The sequence below is a fragment of the Odontomachus brunneus genome, unplaced genomic scaffold (genome assembly GCF_010583005.1).
Source record: "Odontomachus brunneus isolate Ranch 3 - 2012 unplaced genomic scaffold, Obru_v1 Obru_scaffold_088, whole genome shotgun sequence".
In the NCBI taxonomy this organism is placed as follows: domain Eukaryota; kingdom Metazoa; phylum Arthropoda; class Insecta; order Hymenoptera; family Formicidae; genus Odontomachus; species Odontomachus brunneus.
The window spans coordinates 339,844-360,488 of NW_022639538.1; the positions used below are offsets into that span (position 1 = coordinate 339,844).

Here is a 20,645-nt window from a genome sequence, read left to right on the forward strand (position 1 = left end):
GGAACGACTGGATTGGCAAAGAAGCGTTAAAAATGCCGTCGATAATCACCCTCGAGTCGCGCCGCCACCGAAGCGCACGGAGCACATCCGGAGAATCGAGGTATTTTCGAACATCCCTCTCGCGAGAAGAAGCCCTCTCGCGAGAAATAAGAAGTCGGGACCGAACATTTCCCAGGAGTCATTATCCGGTGCGGAAAGATAAGCAAACAACGATAAACGAGAATGCCGAACCTAATTATCTCGTGGCAAAATTATAGCGTCCTCGAAATTGGAAAACGAGAATATGTGTAAGAGTGTGCGAAGATATTCGATGGCAAAGGGGGAGAGTACACAGACGAAAAGCACGAAGAAAAGAGAGTTTAAGGGCGAGAGTGGGAAAGGGTGAGTAAAGAGATAGTGAAAGACAGACAGAGAGAGAGAGAGAGAGAGAGAGAGAGAGAGGGGAACGGTAAGGATTAACTGCACCGCACGACCAAATTGCCCCGGGCGTATAAATACAGGTGTACACGTGAGGGTGGATTCGCCATGGAGAATTCCCTTCCGATAATCAATTTCCACATCCAGATTTATCAGTCGCTGGATTCACCGCGGCGGATCATTCGGTCTACCAAGATTTATTGCGCGAGCGCGCGTCGTAGGACGCGCGGCTTCTCGCACGTGAAGAGGCAGGGAAGTTCCCTCGCGCGGAAAACGATCTTCCGGTTCCCCCCTCTCGATCATACCACGCGCAGTATCGCGCCAGTATATGCGGTATATTGTTATTTGTTATCGAGGCGACGAGTCGGAGAAATCGCCACGACGACCGTTTCGCGACTAAATCGCTTTTTCGGCCGCTGTTAGCGACGGTTGAATGAATTCGAGCCGGGCCCGGAACCACGGTTTGAACACGGTCGTTTCGCGGAGAATAGCTCTCCCTCGTGCAGCCTCGCCCCGTTTACATGTCAGCGTCGCGCAGAATCGACAGCAACTGAATTCAAGCGTCGCGGGTAATTCTGACCGAAAGGAACGTCAGTTCGCATTCGATGTAAGTGCGTCATCGTCGCGCATCGCCGCGAGATCGATTGCTATCTTAACGCGATATGAGAAATTGCGCGAGGAACTGCTGAGGATAATCTCGACGGGGGCGAGAATCGGGACGGGTAACCGCGCCGACTAGTCCGCACATGTCGCGAATTTTGAATAATTAAGGAAAATCGCCGGGGAAGAAGTTTCAACCAAGATCTATGCGACGCGGGCGCGCGAAATTAAAAATTTCCCCCGGCAATTTTTCACGGCAAGTTTCGAGCATCTTGCGCAGGTTGCGCAAAGGGGGCCAATGGCGAATTAGGAACTGCGCGTTGCAAAATACAACGCGAGTTGCCGCGAGCTAAAAACTTGAGACGTATGTTACGACTTACGGCGAGTTCTATATCTCGGCACTTTAAATTATCGATATGAGGAAGAAGAGAGACAGAGAGGCGGAGAGAGGGGGAGAAAAGCGGAGAGCTGTACTGCAAAACTTGGAAAGATCGATGTTGCTCCAACGGGGCGTCCGTGTACGCAAATTTCGCATATATTTTACATTTTGCACATGATTGCTCAGAATTTCTTAACACATTGCGAACCAGTCATTTTATAGCCGAGTTCAGTCGTCAGATATTCGTCCTGATTTACTAATCCTATTTAAAAAACAATAAATACTTATTCAGTGGTCACTAATGACATATTTATAAAAATTTGGAATATAAAATAAAATATGAAATACAATAAAAATATAAAATATTTTTCAAATATGAAAATATACCCTTTTTAAACTTTTTCATCCAAGCAAATGCTTATCCCAAATAAATAAAAGAATTTAGATTTAAGTAAATATGTTATTAGCACCGACTGGATAAATATTTTTTATTGTTTAGATACGTTTTCTCTAACAGTCTAGTCAGTGTAGTCTACTTTTCACGTTAAAAAAGAATACTCTGTCGTAGAATCTTTTTGTTTAGGATATGGGATTACAGAGAAAATAACATCTTGCAACTGAAGTTTCTTTTTTGGACGCGGCGGCGTTAGGATACGTTCTTTATGCTTTTAAACGAATCCTCTTAGGGTCATGTAAGAGGATTCCGCTAAAAATTAGATTATACTGTTTCGGGGGTGCAGCATGAACCGCACTGGTGAGCCACGTGACACGCGATTGCGTTAAATAGCTCGCAGTTTTTTTCCTCTTTTAAACAGCGGCAAACCCAGCCTCTCCGTCCACCCCGTTAAGCAGTTAATAGATCGCGCGCTCTCATTCGCGGGAACACTGTCGATTATCTCGCGCGACTTCGATTCCGCCGGAGCTCAAAACTTCCGCGCGCGCCGGATAAATTACGAGTTTCCCGCGGGTGCTCTCAACCGCGATCGTAGATTCAAAATGCACCGCGCGACGCGCCCGCGCTTTTGCATTCCGCCGGCGAGCCTTCGGATCGAGACGCTCTTATGAATGCTAATCGAAGATTTTCCAAGGCTGCGGTCGTTATTGCGCCACGCCGGCGTGTCGGTCGCCGGAAAATATCACACAACGGACCGGAATTTCGTCCGCGAAGCGCCGCGACGCCGTCGACGATGGTTTAAGTGGCGAAGCCGAGGGATGTGTCGGACGTGGACGCGATAAAGCCCCGCCGTAACGATTCGACAATAAAGCGTCACGGATAAAGTGTAACGCGACTTTGTGCGGTTACAGGGACACTTTATCGGCGAGCGCGAGCCGTACTTGCAACCTTCCGCGGAGTAATCTTCCCGAGAGAACGCGATACTTTGCACCGTGGAACCCTGAACACGGGTGAAATTTATTGCTCTTCCAAAACGTTACTGCGTTCTTGAAAACATACGTTTCGTTTTTACACTACAACTGTTTTTCAACCTCATTGAATTGCGAGATCATTAATGCTAGATGGAGTTCATTTTGACTCCTTTTCTTTTTGGTCTTTTTGTTGTTGCTATTTCTGTCTCCCGTGGTTTAAGGAGAAAGATATCTTGTGAATGTTAAATTTTTGAATATAATAATGTTATCTTAAGATGAATCTTAAAATGTTCAAAAATTATTAATACGAGTAATAAGGACTAGAGAGAGTTTTAAGATATTAAAATCGCAAAGAATATAATAATGTCTCTTTCGGGCATCCAAAAGAGGTTGTAGTTTCCGGGTATTTTAGTGTTAGCAGATAAAAATCTTCCTCAACACTCTCCACATCGATTAAGAAAAGGGTTCAAACTTCGATAATTTTTTTTCGAAGTTAAAAAGAAAAGATCGATAACTAAATTCACCCTTCGCGTTTCCCCGAAAGCCGCACGCGACTCCGAGTTGCGCTCGGCGAGTCCCCGAGGACGAGGGACGACGTCCGCCGTAGTGAGAGGGTCTGGGACAGCCTGTAGGGTAAAACGCCACGAAAGCTCACGGCGCTGAGGGTGTTCGGTTTCGCGTAAGGATGTATTTTTCTGCTCCCCGAGCAGCCGAATGATCAATACTCGGAGAAGTATCTCGCGTATCGGCCGGAGATTCCTCCCCCGCTCCTCCCCCTCCCCCCTCCTGCCCGATCGCGGTGGCCGCGGCGGAGAAGGATCCTAAGACCGTCGATTTTTCTCTGTTTACGCCGATTCGCCGGCCGTATTATTTACGAGGGCGGTAGATACGAGCCAGGTGCCATCGATTCCCCGGCATCCAGCGGACGGATTACAAATCGCGGCCATGCAAATGCGCTTTTTATCGAGCCGACTCCTCGAAATGCACTTCACGCCGCTGCCGCCGCCACCACCGTCGCCTCCTCTTCCTCCTCCTCCTCCTCCTCTTCCGCCTACACTACCGCTGCCGCCGACGCCGTCGTGCCGGCTGCGCTACGAGGAAAGTGCATCCGGAATCGGCGATGGGGTCGACGTCTGCAGCATTCGCGGCACTCTGCCGCAAAGCGGTATTTCAAGTACAAAGTAAATTACACCGCTATCTCCCCCCTCTCCGCCGTCCCATCAGCGGCAAATACTTCGCTGAAATTCCCCCCGCCCCGCGCGCAAATCCATCGTCCAACAGTGGACAAGAGTGAGGGCGGACACTGAGGAAAAAGAAGCAATTAGATCGACAAAATCATCCGGCTTCAGAGAAACATTGTGTCTATTGGACAAATTACGCGATAGTGCAACAATAAGTTGCGTCGCTTTAAAGAAATATCGAACAGTAAAAATAGGCAAAAATAGGTGAAATTTGAATGAGCAAAAATGTATGTGTAGGTTTGTGTAGGCGTTAAATGTGTGAAGTTGAGTTTGATATCGAAGATTTGGGAAGCCAGTCTACAAGAATTTAAAGAATCTGGAATAAAATGTCTGCAGAGGAAATAAGGATCACAACATGTGTGAGCGGCTGAAAGAAATGATCATGCACCAAGAGAGGAAAGCCTGATATTAAACCACAAAACTCAATTTCACACATTTGATACGTACGCAAATTATGCATTTACACATAATCAATGTACAATCTAGTTTATTATGTACATACACAATGTATGAAATCCGACCGGCAACTTACCCACGGTGCACATGGGATAATGCCAATGCCGGCGGTGGATGATAAAAATGCACAGGTAACTTTGGAATATATCTCTGTGCAAAAAAAAATCATACGCGTAATTTCTTTTTTTTTATTGAAGGTAAAAATCAATCTTTATGTGATGCCGTAAATAAAATTTCCGAAAAAATTTTTTCCAGTTCTATGAATCCTGTTGGGATACGCAATTTTTGTTATCGAAATCACGTCGTCACTTTTCAGGAGATAGCGCGGCGAGAATGTTATAAAGCAAAAATCCAACAATGGCTCCTAAATATTTTATCTTTGAAACTAAAAAAAGAGAGAGAGAGTTTGCACAATAATTTCACGAATGGTATGTGTCCATTCAAGTTTCACGAATTTTGCCTATGATTTTCTGTAATATCCTCATCCCACCCACAGTCCTCCCAAAAGCGAGGGCGTGATTTTTATAGCAGAAATATCGTCCGTTTAGAGAATGTTTAAGATATTTATGACGTCTACTGTGCACGTCGCGCGCCCGCCCTTTCGCTCCGCTCGCCCCATTTCTGTCCACGAAAAGCCGATCCTGCACCGGGAGGCATAAAGTTTCGATGTATTGCGCGCAATCGCTTGTAAACCTCACCTATAATACACGCCTATCTAGGACGGGGAAATGTCTATAACCGATAACCGATACGACGCGCACGCGTGCATGTACGCGCGTGGTATGTATGTGTATACATGGATGCGTTGCACATTTGTGAGTACGAATTGTGTGTACTTATGAGTACATGTGTCTGTGTCTGCGTGTATGTCTGTGTGCTTGTTTGCGCGCGTGTCGAATGTAGCAATCGCTACATCCGGCTATGCGTTTTACTTTATTGGCTTTGCATTCGCGCGCATTTACTCTGTGAATAATAACCGCTGCTGTAATTGCGACCGACAGATACTGCTATTTTAACATTACTGTGTACTATCGGTTTTATTAAAGCTCAGACGGAATGCCACGTGGCCACGTCAGACTGCCGAGCGCGCGTTAGAAATTGATTCTCGTGGCGTCGCGACTTTTCAGCGCGGGCATAAGAACGCGCTGAGAATTTTGCGGGGCGATCGTCTGCTCCCTTGGAAAGTCCATGCATCATTCCTGCCGATGTAAATTTAGTCGCTAAATGTCAAACTGTCGATACAGATCGCCATTGGCGACAGGATCGGGTTCATTAATTGCGTTTTGCCAATCGCTCATTGCGTCGCCGAGTGACGACATAAGAATTAATGATTTAATTGCTAACAAGTATTTTGTATATTATTTGTGCCTTTCAGGTGTTAACCCTGACGTCACACCTGAAAAAATATAATCTCATTCATAGCGGAAAATCCTCTGATTTCTAGAGGATTTTACTCTTATATACGAGTAGTCTGCAAACGTCGTATTGGTTGCACAAATGTTTTTACGCAATAAAAGTATCCTCACAAATAAATAGAAGTATTGCTCAATATGTGACGAAAATAAAAAAATATTTTAAATGTAAAATCTCAAGCTGTCAACGTAATATTTATATAATCTAAAATTTTTGCAGCTTTTATCGAAAGTGTGGATGCTCCAAACAGATAAACTTTGAAGAATATTGCTGTACTTTCGCATCTGAATTCAGAAGCTTAAGAATATCCGAAAAGTTTACAGAAAGATTTCTACACATATGTGTGTGTAGTTAGGTTAGTTTCCGCTGAATACGGTAAAGCAAAGCAACACATTCACGTAAATTCTGTATGTACAATAAACACGAGAAAGATAGCACGATTATGTTAGTGACAATCGTCTCTGCATTATCGAATTCATCATCGATTTCAATATCCTTTTAAGAAGACGCTGGGATCAATGGCGAACTCCAAAAGTTGCTTCGTTTTACCATATTTAGCGAAAAACATACACACACATACAGAAATCTTTCTGCAAACTTTTCCGATATTTTCAAACTTCTAAGTTCAGAAACAAAAATATGGTAATATTCTTCGAAATCCTTCTGAGCGGAACAAACTCGCGTTCAATATTTACAAGCTACAGACCTATTGTATTGGGCGAATATTTTTTTACTTTAACTGACAGTGTCTGGCACGCTAATTTACACACGAAACGTCAGTTTTGAAATTTTTTATCGTTTCTGTCATATATTGAGCGATGCTGCAATTCATTCCGGCACGTTTTATTTTTATTGTGTAAGAGCATCGTAATTCTGCGCAGCCAATACAACGTCAACTTTGTAGAAAGGTTAATATTCTGTCGATAAAGATTTCGATTTCAGTATCCTTTCGATAAAAATTTTTCCCAATAAGAGGACATTCCATTTTAAATCAATCTATCCTTCCTCGTACAAAACAAACAAAGTTGTAATATCTAATAGATTTCTAATTAACAGTCGATTTTATTGGAAAAGGAATACCCCTTTGATAAAAGTTTTCTGTCTTGGAATATCGGATTACAGGAAATAGCAACTAGAGTTCCTTTTTTTTAGAGGGGGAGGCAGGAGAGCTGACACGCTCATTTTATATATTGGTCATATATAAAAATTGATTCAAATTTATTAAATCACTTGATTTAACCGGAATGGATTCCGATCGAAATAATTCAGCTGTTCCCTAGATATCTATTGTGTTTTCTAGAAAAAACGCAGTTATTCCTGTCGAAATCGATTCCAAACAAGCCCATAACAACATCTCTGATAATATTTGAAAAAAAAGAAGCGGAAACTGCAATGCTCAGGAGTACCGGGACACGAATTCCCAGATAGCGCCCATGAGTGTAGGTAGCCCCAGCCAGGCGTACAAATCCCCGGATTATAATGGCAGCATTATTAATGAGAGAACCTGTACACACGAGATACCTGAATCTCTCACTTTTAAAAATGGATTATCAAATTGACAGCTCAAAGTCGAGCAGAATGGGCGGATTATTGCTCGATAAGATAGTCAATCGGCGGCGCGCGTCCATCGATCGTCCACGACGAAACGCAATCTAGCGCACGTATATTCCGGCCGTATCTTATTAATATCGCTAATATGGGATCCGTACACACTCTCGGCTTACCAATCAGCGGCCTCTGTCGAGAGGGCTTCGCGCTACACAAAACGGCGCCGGCAGCCAACGCGAAACGGCCGCCCTCGCAAAGCTGTCCTCCGGATCACTCTATTAAACTGACGGCGAGTGCCGGCAATATTGAGTTAGGTGGCAATACCCTAAATTGCTGCAGTAGCCCTGTGCGCGGCCTTTACTCCGGCGCACGTCGGTGCAATCGATCGCGCGCCGGGGCTACGATAATTGCCACGCAGCGCGAGACACGTGGTGGCGCTCCACCACGTCGTCTTGGGTAAAATTCCCCGAGTAAAAATCTGGACGACTCCCCTCTGATTGGTCTGGTTTCTTATTTGATCGAAAATGGCAAAATAGTAGGCCACATGAATCAGGAGACTCTATCTGGAACAAATCTTTGTTTTAAAAAGAAATTGCACATGACAGTATTTTCTTAACAAAATAAGCATATTTTTAGGAAAACAACACTTGTCTACGTTATACACTAAGGGATATTTTTATGGGAGTTATCTTAGAATATTAAATGCACTGAGAGAAATTATTTGATAAGAAATTGAGAAACGGATATTTCCGATCAAAATACCCACGAATTTTTATATCCGATCAAGATAACCGATGAAAGTTAATCGAATATTAACATTTCGACATGACGATCATAATGACATTTCATCAGATAAATTGATCATAAAATTATAAACCGATATTTCTTATCGGATGTTTCCTGATCGGATACAAAAATTTATCGATATTTTAATCGGAAATATCCGTTTGCTAATTTTTTATCGGATAATTTCTTTCAATGTAAACACCCTTCATATATAAAATTTCTAATGATAAACCAGACGCCATTTTCGATCAAGAAGTCGCCGATGTCTTACTTGAGAGATTCTAGTGTTGAGCTCCATGCAGTTCAACTCGTTTCTCGAGCCTCGAGTTCGAAAATTCCGCGATCAATTCGCGACCAATTCGCGAACATTACAAGCGAGGAAAATCCGTCGGAATGATACGGATCGAGTCACAGAACTCAATTCCAGAACTATATTCGGCAAACTAACTATCTTGATTCTTCAGTGCAATTTTGTTGGAATTCTTTCGAGTTCTTTTAGTCTCTTGTTTGCGCGAAATTTTTAGTTCAACATTTGATTTCAACTCAGAATTTTATTTATTAAGACAGTCATTAGACTGACCCAACGAATTACGGGTTATATATATCATCTACTCCATTTAATATTTCAACCAGAAGCAGGACTGTTTGTGTTGTACAGCTAGATGCAGTGCAGTATATCATTATGTTGGATGTATTAAGAGGTGACTCTAATATTAGTTACAAAGCTATTGCCACACCTTTTGGTCTACTTTCAGCAAATGCACTTTTATATTTCTCGCGTCCAGTCTACCAGTCTGTAATCCAATAAAGTATTATTACGTTGAGAGAGAGAAAATAAAAAGAGAAATAAAAGATACTTATTCGGGAGTTATATTTAAGAGACTGAAAAATACTTTATTTTTACTTTATTTTCGGACACTAATAAGATATTTACGTTGTATTGATATACAATCTTTATCTTTGAGAAAAAATATTTTTTCTAACTAAAAAAATACAAATTTGTATTCAAATCTTAGCTTATTCCATTGAAGGTAATTCTATTTAAATAAAAGAATGTAGATTTTTAAGTAAATACGTTATTGGTGTCCACCGAGTAAATATTTTTTATTTCTTCGATATTTTTTCTCTCAATGTATTATTGTTATCATTAGATTAATCTTTGGTTGAGTTGAAAAAACTATCTGTATGACATACATCATGACGATTGATTGTGCATTAATGAAAACTAACGAGACGTGGCTCGCGGTTACAGTGGAGAAAGCGGAGTTGGGAAAGCAGAGCATCCTGGAATTTCGCACTCTCCACGTGGGCGGATACCTGCACACGGGCGAGGAAATGCCGCATTTCGTGGGTCAGTTGCAGCAGATCTGGTTCAACGGGTATCCATATTTGGAGATTGCGCGCAGCGCCGGGAATCACGAGTTCTCGCATCAGGGTGTCACACCCATCATCAGGGTGACCGGCAAATTCGGCAAGAGGAACCATCCGGTGCATCGTCCGGTGACCTTCACCTCTAAGCACACCTACGTCGGTCTGCCGGTGCTCAAAGCGTACGTGGAGACCAACATCTACTTCCAGGTGAGCGCTTCGACCTGCGTTTGATCGCTGTGTGATTTACAGAAGTTCACTCGTATAAATAGTATTATCAACTAAGTATTATCAGCTCACTGTTATCAGCCAAATCTCAATAGCCGACTCGAGTTTAGCCAACTGGCTGACCGTATCGCTGTCGTTGCTAACGCGGGGTTGGCTGTTGCAGATAGAATGCACTCGCCGCGAGGTAAAACTTTATAAGCTGAACTGAAAGCGCGCATTAGCACGAATAGCTAAAACAGTGACAGCCATTCGCAAATATCTTATTGATGCACCGGGAAGAGAAATATTTGAAAAATTCATTTGCGAGATAGAAAGTTTATCTTCACAGAGAGAAACTTTATTTCACAGAAATAAGACAGAAATCAAATTTATATCCCGCGAATAAACCTTTAAGTAGATGGGAAAAAAAGATTTGCTAATATATATATTAGCAAATCTTTTTTTCCGTGTATTTTCTCTCGGTATAGCCCCTTCAGCCCCTTCAACCCCTTTGCCGCGTGTGAGCTCGACGACACACTTTGGTATCAATCTCACGTACCTCCCTGGTCCCCTTTCTCCGCGGAGGAGCCGAAAGTACCGAGTGCGTTTAGTGCGACACCCCCTACGGTACATGCACGTTACTTTTGCAGTTTAAGACACGCGAGGCGAACGGCTTGATCCTTTACAACGCCGGTAGAGAACGTGACTTCATCGCGGTGGAGCTGGTTAACGGACACGTACACTACGTGTTCGACTTGGGCGACGGGCCCGTCAGGGTCAGGGACGCCTCCAAGTCCAAGTTGAACGACGGCAAGTGGCACGCCGTCAGCATCGGCAGACCCGCCTCGAAGAAGCACACTCTCGCCGTGGACGACCACGTAACCGTCGGCAACAGCCCAGGCAGCAACGAGAATCTCGATCTCGACGGCATATTGTACATCGGTAAGTGCGCAGAGACTGCTGTACTGAGAGAAATTATCCGATAAATTAACAAACGGATATTTCCGATCAAAATACCGATTAATTTTTACATCCAATCAGAATATCCGATTGATCGAATATTTCCGATTGTAATGGCATTTCATCAGATAAACCGATACAAAAATTATGAACCGATATTTCTCATTGAATGTTTCCTAATTGGGTTGAAAAATTGATCGGTATTTCGATCGAAAATGTCCGTTTGTTGATTTCTTATCGAATAATTTCCCTCAGTGTATTATGATGACGCGCTATTATAAACACGAAAAGAAACGTTCTTCCTGCGGATATTTTTTCGTATTTATCTGATTCGCAGTTATGACAATTTGAGCGTGCGTGTGTACTCACACACGCACGCGCACATCCTGCTCTTGTTTGTCGCGTCCATATAGCGCGCACGGCAACACAATTAATTAGAATTCCGCGCCCGGCGATTCCATTGGAGAGATATTGCTACAATAAAATAACAGCATGTGCCCAATATTAATTTAATTTAATTAGTCAGCTGTAATTTACATCTGCAATCCGTCCACCGTGTACATAAGTTACGTCATTTGTGCATTCGATTCTTAATTAGTTCGATGAATGATTAAGTATCCTCCTTTAGCTCTCGCGCCGCATATATTTGAATTCTCGCACGTGCTCTCTCGTGCGTCAGTTAGCTAACGAAACGGATATTCCGGAGAAATGTTTCGGTTCGTTCCCTGCTTTCGCGGGCCACTGCTCGTCCGAACGGAGATATCCGGTTTGGATTTAGAGAAATGGCATACTTTGAAGAGTATTAAAACTTTATCGACGAAATATTGAGCTTTTTCTGCAAAGTTTATGTCGTGATTGCGCAGAATTGCAAACTTTCTTACACAATGAAAATTACACGTGCGAGACTGAATTGTGGAGCATTGCTCGATATACATGTGACAGAAACGATAAAGAGTCTCAAAGTTGATATTTCGAGTGTAAATCAGCCCGTCGGACGCTGTCAGTTAAAGTAAATATTCGCCTGATAAAAATATTCGCAGCTTGTATATGCTGAACGCGAGTTTGCTCCGAAAAATTTCAAAGAACATTGTCGTACTTTTACACCCGAATTTAGAAGCTTACAAATATCGGAAAAGTTCACAGAAACATTTCCATGTATGCGTGGTTAAGTTTTCCGCTAAATATGCTAAAACAGCAACATACATTAACGTAAAATTTATGTGCAGGGAATGGCAAAACGGTTCAGATGCAATGAAGTTGGGAACTTACTCAACTGTCAAAATTGGGAGTCATTACTGACGGGCTTGCCCACAGTCGTTATATTATTAATTATTATTGGTATTATTATTATTTATTAATATAGTATTCTTCATTATGTTATTATTGCGTAAATCTGTCGATAATGATCCTCAATTTTGACAGTTTGATGAGCTCCCAACTTCATTGTATCTGAACCGTTTTGTAACCCAAGTTATACAAGAAATACGAGATGGATAGCGTGATCGTGATTTTTCAAGTTCGCCATCCACTTCTCCTTAACTGACGCTAACGCGACCATTGTTCTGTTTCCGTGTGGCAAAATAGCGCGCGTCAGCGCGTATTAGGCGAGAGAGGGGGAGGGGGAGAGAGAGAGAGAGATCGTTCACTTTACCATTTGCAACGCGAATTCCACGCGCATTTACAGCGATGTTGTCAATTGCGGATGATGTCACACCTGTAGTAATTCCCGCCGAGTACACGCTTTATCTTGCCACGCAAATAACCCAGTGATTAATAGCGCACTATGTAGCACGGCGCGGTGTCGCTCAATAAGTTGCGACGCCTTTCCCCATAATTTGTCCGAATAAAATAACGCACACAACATACAATACACAATGCACGTCCGTGGCATGTGCACGCGCGCGCCGTGTTAGTGAGAAACTAATTAGTCCGCCTATATCGCGGGCGTACGTGTCAGTTAACACGTTGAATACCGCCACCGGTGGCCGGGCCGCTGTGATGCCACAGCGACTCATTAAGTTACACAAAGTTGCACGAAGTTCCATGTTATTTTATTATTCACGCATACAATCATTTATATGCGGTTTGTTATTTATACTTGTAGATATTATATTACACGTTACATTATGTACGCGGAGCAAATATTGTAACAAAAATTACGTTAAAATTACGTTTTCTTCCGCATCATTTTTCGTGAACTGAACTGGAATTTCACTATAAATTATTATGGAAATAGTAAGTTTCACGATCTACTTGATATATGATATAAAAAGACGCTCAAGTAATTGCAATAATTTTGTAGCAAAATGTCAAACGTATGTAATTTCTTTTGAGAAATATAATTCTATAATTCTGCATGGTCCAAGATTGCCGAAATTTTGCTGCAATTTTTACTGCAATCCTTTCTCCGCGTACAATTATAAATTTATTTTAATATCTCAATTGTGTGAGAAGAATCGCGATTGTACGGTCAATAGAGAGCCGATAGAACGCGATAGAACGCGCGAGATGAAAGGTACACGCGTCTCGAATGTCTCTCATTTATTTGCCGCGTCTTTGGCCATCAATCAAGCTTTTGTACAATCGACGGAAATCAACGAAGCAATCAACGTGTTAAGTGAGACTACATCGTTCATTGATGAAACGTGCTTTGCAGGATGCGTATTCTATGCTCTGTAACGCGTTTTACTCGCAACAGAGCGGCGCATATTCACAAGTCGCCGAGTACCGTCGTCGGTTTCGATCGGAATCGATCTGGATCATCCGGGCGCCCGCGCTCTTCTGCCGCTTTTGCGTTCTGCAACAGATAAAACGCGCGACGCGTTCCATTACTGATCACACGAAAGCAGTCGTGTACTCAGAGAAGAAAATAATCACCGATCTCGCTACAAATTACAGTCATTCCGCCGCCAGCCGTTCCGTTTCGTTGCTTTGGCAAGGAAAAGTGACAGCAGCGATACGCGTATAAGTTTCGTAGGGTTGCGCATAATCAACTCTGTCATAGCTTCCCCCGTCTCATATGCATACATCGTCGCTGCTACTCTCTTTGTCAGAACACCAAGGAGATATGGTCGCCGTCGAAATTGATTATAATTCCCGCGAGATTAACCGTCTCTTCCTTCCGGGGCGAGTGTGAGGATAAACACCACAACAACTCACATTCCAAGACGGGTCTGCAACGTCCTATGCTGTCCGGTTTCTCTCCGTCCCGGCAAAACGTAGGCGCGACGATGATATTCCTGGAGTCGATTCCCGTAGTCTGATCGGGCATCACGATATCGTCATAGTCGTCGACATTTTCGTCCTCGTCTTCTCGCGCGTTTTCCCCCGGCTTCTCGTCGTTCTTCAGTCGAGCGAAAAGTTTCCTCTCGTCAGTCGCCAAGCTAGAATGCGATTCGCGACAAGTTATTGTTTCGCGAGACGCGTCTTCGGTCTCTCTCTCTCTCTCTCTTTCTCACTCATACTTGTACTCACTTGTACTTGTAATTTGGTCCAAAGTATTTGTACCCTGTATCGTCATCCAAATAGTACCAATTCTCGTCCGGCGAGACTCGACCCTTCAACAGGTGAATCTCTATCTGCGGCGCTCGGTCCTCGCCGCTCTGCACCGTTCTCCACTTGTTCAGTGTTCTATCCGGATTCTCCGCCGGTTCCTCCGGCAAGAGCCGCAGGATCAGCAGCTGCGACTGTTGCGTGGCCGCCGACGACGTCGTCGTCGAGAAGCGGACGATCATGACGATCAACAGCAAGACGCGGGGCACGCGAGGACGCATAGTGAATACGCGCTATAATGATTTTCGAGAAGAATAAAAATTAAAAAAGAAGGAGAGGAAGAAAGAGAGAGAGAATTATTCAGTCTCCTGGACTTGGGTGGTTCCACGACACGCTGCGCGGCAGCAATGACCGCGATTGGCAGTCGGTCCGACGTTGAACGCTTCACCACTGCGAATAGTCGATCAATAATGATCCCACTAGACTACTATCGCGTTATCAGCTCCGCTGATTTCTGTGAACTTAGCGCGGGCGTCGCGATCGAATCCCGAGCTCGATATAATAACTCAAGCCGGGTTGGCACACCTTCGGCGTGGCGGGCGCACGGACGACAACTGTCTCCGTGGAAGCGCGAATCAATTGGCTCGCGAACTCACGTGTCTCCCCTACGTGCTTCCGCAACTTCTTGCCGCAGCGCGCGGCCGCAAGTATGAGATTAAATTCGCGAGTAGACGGCACGCGCCGTCGCCGGCGATTAATGCGATTTAGTGACGGCGCGACAAACACGGCCTGTCGTACGAGATAAACGAGTCAGCTGGCTGATAAGGGCGAACGCCGGTTCTTTCCGTGCGTGGATGTGGTTAACCGCCGCTCGCAATTAGTCGTGATAATTCGCGATGGGCTTGCGCGGGCCGCGGCTGCAGCCCGCTCCACCACCTGTTCAATCTTAATCCCGCGTTTCGCATTGCAACTCTACGTGCGACTTAATCCCGACGCCAGTCTCGCCCTGGTCCCAAGTGGGCCCCGTGGTGCCTCCCGCAGCTGTGCGTTTTGTCTCGCCGTGCGGGTCTCCCCGGACGACAGTTCCGTGTGACAACGGCGATCGCGTGTTCTCTTTAATCGCGCCATCAGGCGCGGGAATTACTTCGGATCCTTTCCGGCCTGCGTGACGCAACCGCAACCGATTAATTCGAAGGTTGCGGCACCGACGGACAGGCTGCGTCTCCGGGCCGCGCCAGCTGTCGCGCATCGTTCGGACGCTGAACTCGTGAAACTCGTCAATTTTCCCAATCGCTCCCATCGCGATATGATCGGTTGCAATATGGCACGATGTAATGCGACACCGTATGATGTATCGTGAATGGTCGAAATAACAATTAGCCGATTAATCAACAGTCATAATGTACACGCATACATTTGCCTGTACATTACACGATGAGGAAGATTGAAATGACTGCTGGTGAGTTTTGGTCTGGCGAGTGCGCAAAGCTACCTTTGGAGAGCAACCCGTCGTCTCTGCTCATTTTGACAAGTAGCCTCGTCAGCGTTGCTCAAGAAGCAACGAGTCGTTTCTCTTACTTCTTTCGCCGAGTTTTTAAGACCGTGATCCACCACACGTAGCTACGAACCAGCATAGCTCTGGGAGCGATGAAAAAACGCAACAATGTAAGAAGTTCGTGTCGTGAATCGGTTGATCTAATCTCTGTAATAGGAACGTCTATGGAGCTATCCTGCTATCTAACTACTCTATTATCTACGAGGCTAAATGACACTTACGCAAGCAATGTCGCGACCGCGTTATGTATTAGAGTTGAATTAATGTGTATGTTGCTGAGGCACGGGAAGCGTTGCTGAAATGTTACATGTGTCCGACCGGTAATATTGTTTTATTTATAACATCGATTTCACTCCATACATTTTCAGTATATTGAAATCCTACCCGAAGTGGCGTCGCTAAACGAAGACTTGATGATCGTTCAGTCTCTCACTTTCCCAACTCTTTTCTGGTTTGGTTGGTCTGTAGCAGAAAAATTATACAAGACATTAAGTTGATTTATCGAATACAATGTTCCAGCTTAATATTCCGTTTTAACCCGGACGTGGCAATTTAGGTCTTTCTAAATTCGTTGAAGAGCACATTCGAGGTAAAAATGTTCACTCACATGACGAATCTGCATTTTCCGTTAATGTCCATCCGTTCGCCTTCCTGGCAGTAGGTGGGCTCTTTGATAATATTCCGAAGTGGGACAAACTTCTTACGCGTTGCAATGTTATTCTGCGCTCTGCCCTCCTCTCTCTCGTTCGCCGCTGATCTCATCCTCGCTGCGACGCTAATCGATTCGTGACAAAAGCCGTACTGAGACTACCGCAATTTACTCTAATGTCAGTTGGCGAGGAAAATCCGACAACGCTTAAACTCGGGAAAGTTTGCACAAAGAGAATTACACACGAACTTAATGATATCGTTTACTTTTGTTTTGGCGGACAAAAGCGGTTCAAAAGAGGTCAAAGCAGTCTTTCAAGAGAAAAGTGTAATTTTCCTACTGATATATCTGACACGCCACAGATATTTCGAACACAAAGTTCAATAGCATTTTCTGTATATTTTATAACATCGTGGTAAAAAATCATATTTGTTCGGGGATATTCTCCCATCGCTGTGTTATAAAATATAAAGAGGCTGTGAAATATTGTACGTAACAATTCTCCAATATCCCTTATGACTATACAGAGATCGTGAGGATCTTTTTTGAGGGGAACCCTTAAAATTAGTTTTCAGCTAGAGAATAAACATGTCATACTAAGAGAAATTATCTGATAAGAAATTAACAGACGGATCAATCCGATTAAATTTAATTGAATACTTCCGATTATAATAGCATTCCATCAGATAAACCGATCAGAAAATTATAAACCGATATTTCTTATCGGATATTTCTTGATTGGAAAATTCGTCGATATTTTGATCGGAAATATCCGTTTATTTAATTTCTTATCGAATAATTTCTCTCAGTGCATAAAGTAAAGTTCACTTTATTTCTGCAACACTCAATCTTCCCGAATTTAACGAATGCCAAGTTCTACGACGCTCGCGCGAGACATTTGGAAAAAGCGCCGCTACGTCAAATTCTCGCTGTCAGTTATCAGTATGCGATATACACACCGACTTGCGCGTGCGATGATATATCACTGTTTATACATACCCGAAATATTTGTCGAGGTATTCGAACTCATCGTTGGAATCTAGTCCCAACTTGTCGTTCGAGAATGTTTTCTCTCCCAGCTCGTGGGCCTCCGCTGTTTGGAGTTCCGGATACAGCATTCTCCACCTGTCTGACAGATCTTTCAGATATATATTCCAGACCATGCTTATCGGTTTCGGTGAGATCTTAAGGGACGATTCCTGCGACTCGACATCGGTCACTGCCGACATGGAGACGCAAACGATCGAGATGAAGGGAAGAACGAGACCGCGAAGGCGCATGATAATTTCCGAAGACAAAAATGTAATATTGCTGAATGCTATACTGCTATGGTGTCGCTGTTATATTACTGAATATATATAGTACTGAATCTCTGAAGGCAAAAATGGAAGGTACTGCTGAAGCTTTTCCGAGCCCGCGCGCACTTTCAGAGACGGTACATCGACGACTAACTGAAGCGCGATATCGGTTTCGTGATTTTAACTAATCACAAGACACCATTTTCTACGGCCAACATCCGGCCTTCTACCGCAGTGCATCCGCAACTGTCGCGATAAGATTCTGGAAACTGGATGATTTACGCTCGCTGCCATTAAAGCAGGTTACGGGGTGCCGACAGTAGGAAAAATGAGATGAAACTTGGACAGTTGTGAAAAGTTGTAATTTAATAGAAATATGAATTTTTATGAACAATCACACGTGTCTGTTAATAATATCTCGGTGTAAAAAAGCGAGATTTTATAATGAATAATGACATTCTCCGCTACTGTGTCCATTTCAACTCTGTCCCGTAAGTGAATTCATGTTTCAACGGTAACCGTCCTGGCCTGAATAAGAGTGATCTGAATTCAATATCGGTACATTTTTTTTATTCATTAGGATTATAGATATCGGTTCTCACGAAGTGAATTTTGAAAAAGAGACAACATCTCGCAAAATGGGAGTTATAGAAAATCAGATTAATTTTTTCACTAAAAAAATTCGAGCGTGTGAAATAAATGAATAAAAGATAATTTTGAAACTTGAGAAAAGTCCCCGCGAACCGATAGTCTTAATAAATAAAAAGAATTTATCCTCAGAAGGTACTGATTTCAGATCGCTCTTGTTGAGACCAGGATGGTTACATTGAAGCATAATCGGTGGAAACTAATTCCCACTTGTCACTCGGGCTTTTACAGAACATAATTGAAACGGACATAGAATGATATCTACCGTAAAATTTAATTTTTTATATCAAGATTGATTAGCGGATATACATAACTAGAGATTTATACACATTGATTTACAACTTTTTATAACTCCCGGAAGTTCGCTTAGCTTTTACTCCTGTCAAGGTCCTACAACCTCTTAATGTGACTGAATAGCAACGTGACAAACGTGTCACGCCTAATACACGATATACCTGGCTGATAAGAACCATTGAAGGAAAAAGTGCGCATGGATGTGGTTAACGCTTATTTAATTATTCCTCAAGCAGGATACGCGGGCTATCAAACCAAGACCCTAGCCTGGGACTTTCCGCAAGAGAAAAAGCGTGTAGGAGAAGTAAAGAGGAGGAAAGGAAAACGGAAGAAGAGTTTCAAGCGGAACGCTGAGTCCCGCGTCACGAACGCATATTCAAATTTCCGTCGGGCCGACGCCTCGCGTCGTGAACATTTCCGCGGTCGATGGCGCGCTTAATAATGTACGAAGGAAGAAATAAATAACTCGATAGGCTCGTTGAGCTGCTCCACGCCTCGCGCCTGATCGATAATTATTTCGAAAGCCCCGTCTCGCCGACGCGAAGCCTCGCGACAACGATAATAGATTGTTGATCATGAGGGATGTGCTCTGTAAATTTCCTGGAGTGAATCCTCACTGCAAAGGAGAGAGAAAATTCACTGTAAACGACAGTGACAAGTACCGCCACTCCGAATCGAGTGACATTTTCACAAGAGTGAACGTTTCGCTCGGTCGGAGGAAATATTCCACTTTTATCGAGTGAAACATTCTTTAAAGTGGTTGGATTAAGTAAACATTATACTAGCTGACAGCTTGAGATCTTACATTTCAAATTTTTTTTTCCGTTTTTGTCACATATCAGGCTATTTATTTTTCCACGTACTTTCATTGCATAAAGGCATTTGTAATTCTGTACAACCAATGCGACGTAAACTTTGCAGAAAAAAAGCCAATACTCTGTTGGTAAAGTTTTCAACAACATCCCCTTAAGCTTTGAGCCTTAAGCCGTGAGAAGTTGACCAATCACAGTTCAATATGAGGAAAATCGATTGTAATTAGTCAACGTTCTTACGGCATAAGACTTAAAGCTTAAAGGGATGCTGAAGTTGAAAACTCTGCCGACAGAGTACTGACATTTTTCGGCAAAGTTTACGTCGCATTAGTTGTACAAATGCTTTTACGGAAGTACGTGCAAAAATAAATAGGAACATTGCTCAATATGTGACGAAAACGAAAAGAACATTTCAAATGTAAAATCTCAAGCTGTCGGTTGACGTAATATTTGTCTAATTCAAAAGTTCCGCAGCTTGTGTATACCGAAAGTGTGGATGCTCCCCGAACAGAAATATTTTAAAGAACATTGCTGTACCTTCGTATCTGAATTCAAAAGTTTAAGAATATCGGAAAAGTTTGCAGGAAGATTTCTACACGTGTGTGCGTGGTTAGATTTTCCGCTGAATATGGTAAAACAGAGCAACACACATTCACGTAAGTTCTGTGTGTACAAGAAATACGAAAAGAACATTAAAACCTGTGTCACACTACGGATTGGAAATGAAGAATTGCGGAGAGAAGATTAGATTTCGACGAATCAATGCACTTTGGTTTTGGCCTGCTTGGCTCCAATTAGTCAAGTTCCAATCTTCAATCCGCAATCCTCTATCTCCAATCCGTAGTGTAACACGAGTTTAATGCCGGTATTCATAGTCGAATCTTATTTCAAAACCGTCTTAAGTAATGTCTTAAGATGCGAATACGACTTTATGATTGGTTCATGACATCTTAAAACAGTACTTAAGATGACCTTAAATATAAGATCTGACTATGAATATCAGCCTATCACAACAAATGATTGTGTTAGCGACGATCGTCCCTACATTATCGACATTTTTGGAGCTCGTTATCGACTCCAGCATCCCCTCAAATCTGAAGTGTAGCTTAAGGGGGGAAATCCAATTAGAACTTTCAAAAAATCGAATTTTTTTTTTT

General features: G+C 43.1%; 3 protein-coding genes across 9 annotated transcripts in view; 1 reads left to right on the top strand and 2 right to left on the bottom strand.

The window, feature by feature from the left end:
* LOC116848068 (neurexin-1) overlaps positions 1–20,645 on the top strand; it is a 399,669-nt gene that overhangs the window by 324,426 nt on the left and 54,598 nt on the right. For all 6 annotated transcript variants that reach the window (XM_032823816.1, XM_032823818.1, XM_032823819.1 and 3 more), the window contains 2 exons: positions 9,458–9,783; positions 10,431–10,722. In XM_032823816.1, coding sequence (XP_032679707.1) covers positions 9,458–9,783; positions 10,431–10,722 — 618 coding nt within the window. The remainder of the gene's footprint in view (positions 1–9,457; positions 9,784–10,430; positions 10,723–20,645) is intronic.
* LOC116848069 lies at positions 11,079–14,995 on the bottom strand. The gene is made up of 3 exons (XM_032823823.1): positions 14,215–14,995; positions 13,900–14,123; positions 11,079–13,537 (listed from the first exon to the last, which is right to left on the bottom strand). Coding segments are annotated over exons 1-3 (525 nt in total). The 5' UTR covers positions 14,514–14,995; the 3' UTR covers positions 11,079–13,535.
* LOC116848070 lies at positions 16,103–17,972 on the bottom strand. Of its 2 annotated transcripts, XM_032823825.1 has the most exons (4): positions 17,802–17,972; positions 17,436–17,565; positions 16,395–16,562; positions 16,103–16,249 (listed from the first exon to the last, which is right to left on the bottom strand). In XM_032823825.1, the coding sequence occupies exons 2-4, from the start codon at positions 17,552–17,554 to the stop codon at positions 16,186–16,188; spliced, it is 351 nt and encodes a 116-aa protein (XP_032679716.1). In that variant the 5' UTR covers positions 17,555–17,565; positions 17,802–17,972; the 3' UTR covers positions 16,103–16,185. The 2 variants fall into 2 exon arrangements, with proteins under 2 accessions (XP_032679716.1, XP_032679715.1); XM_032823824.1 differs by having other exon boundaries at positions 17,436–17,969.

Coding starts and splice junctions, on each gene's coding strand:
- LOC116848070 (XM_032823824.1), bottom strand. CDS start 17,716: ATGCGCCTTCGCGGTCTCGTTCTTCCCTTCATCTCGATCGTTTGCGTC. Junction 16,563..17,435: donor TACCTCGACAAATATTTCGG/GTATGTATAAAC, acceptor CGAATCGATTAG/CGTCGCAGCGAGGATGAGAT. Junction 16,250..16,394: donor GGAAAATGCAGATTCGTCAT/GTGAGTGAACAT, acceptor TTTCTGCTACAG/ACCAACCAAACCAGAAAAGA.
- LOC116848069 (XM_032823823.1), bottom strand. CDS start 14,513: ATGCGTCCTCGCGTGCCCCGCGTCTTGCTGTTGATCGTCATGATCGTC. Junction 14,124..14,214: donor GGACCAAATTACAAGTACAA/GTGAGTACAAGT, acceptor ATCGCATTCTAG/CTTGGCGACTGACGAGAGGA.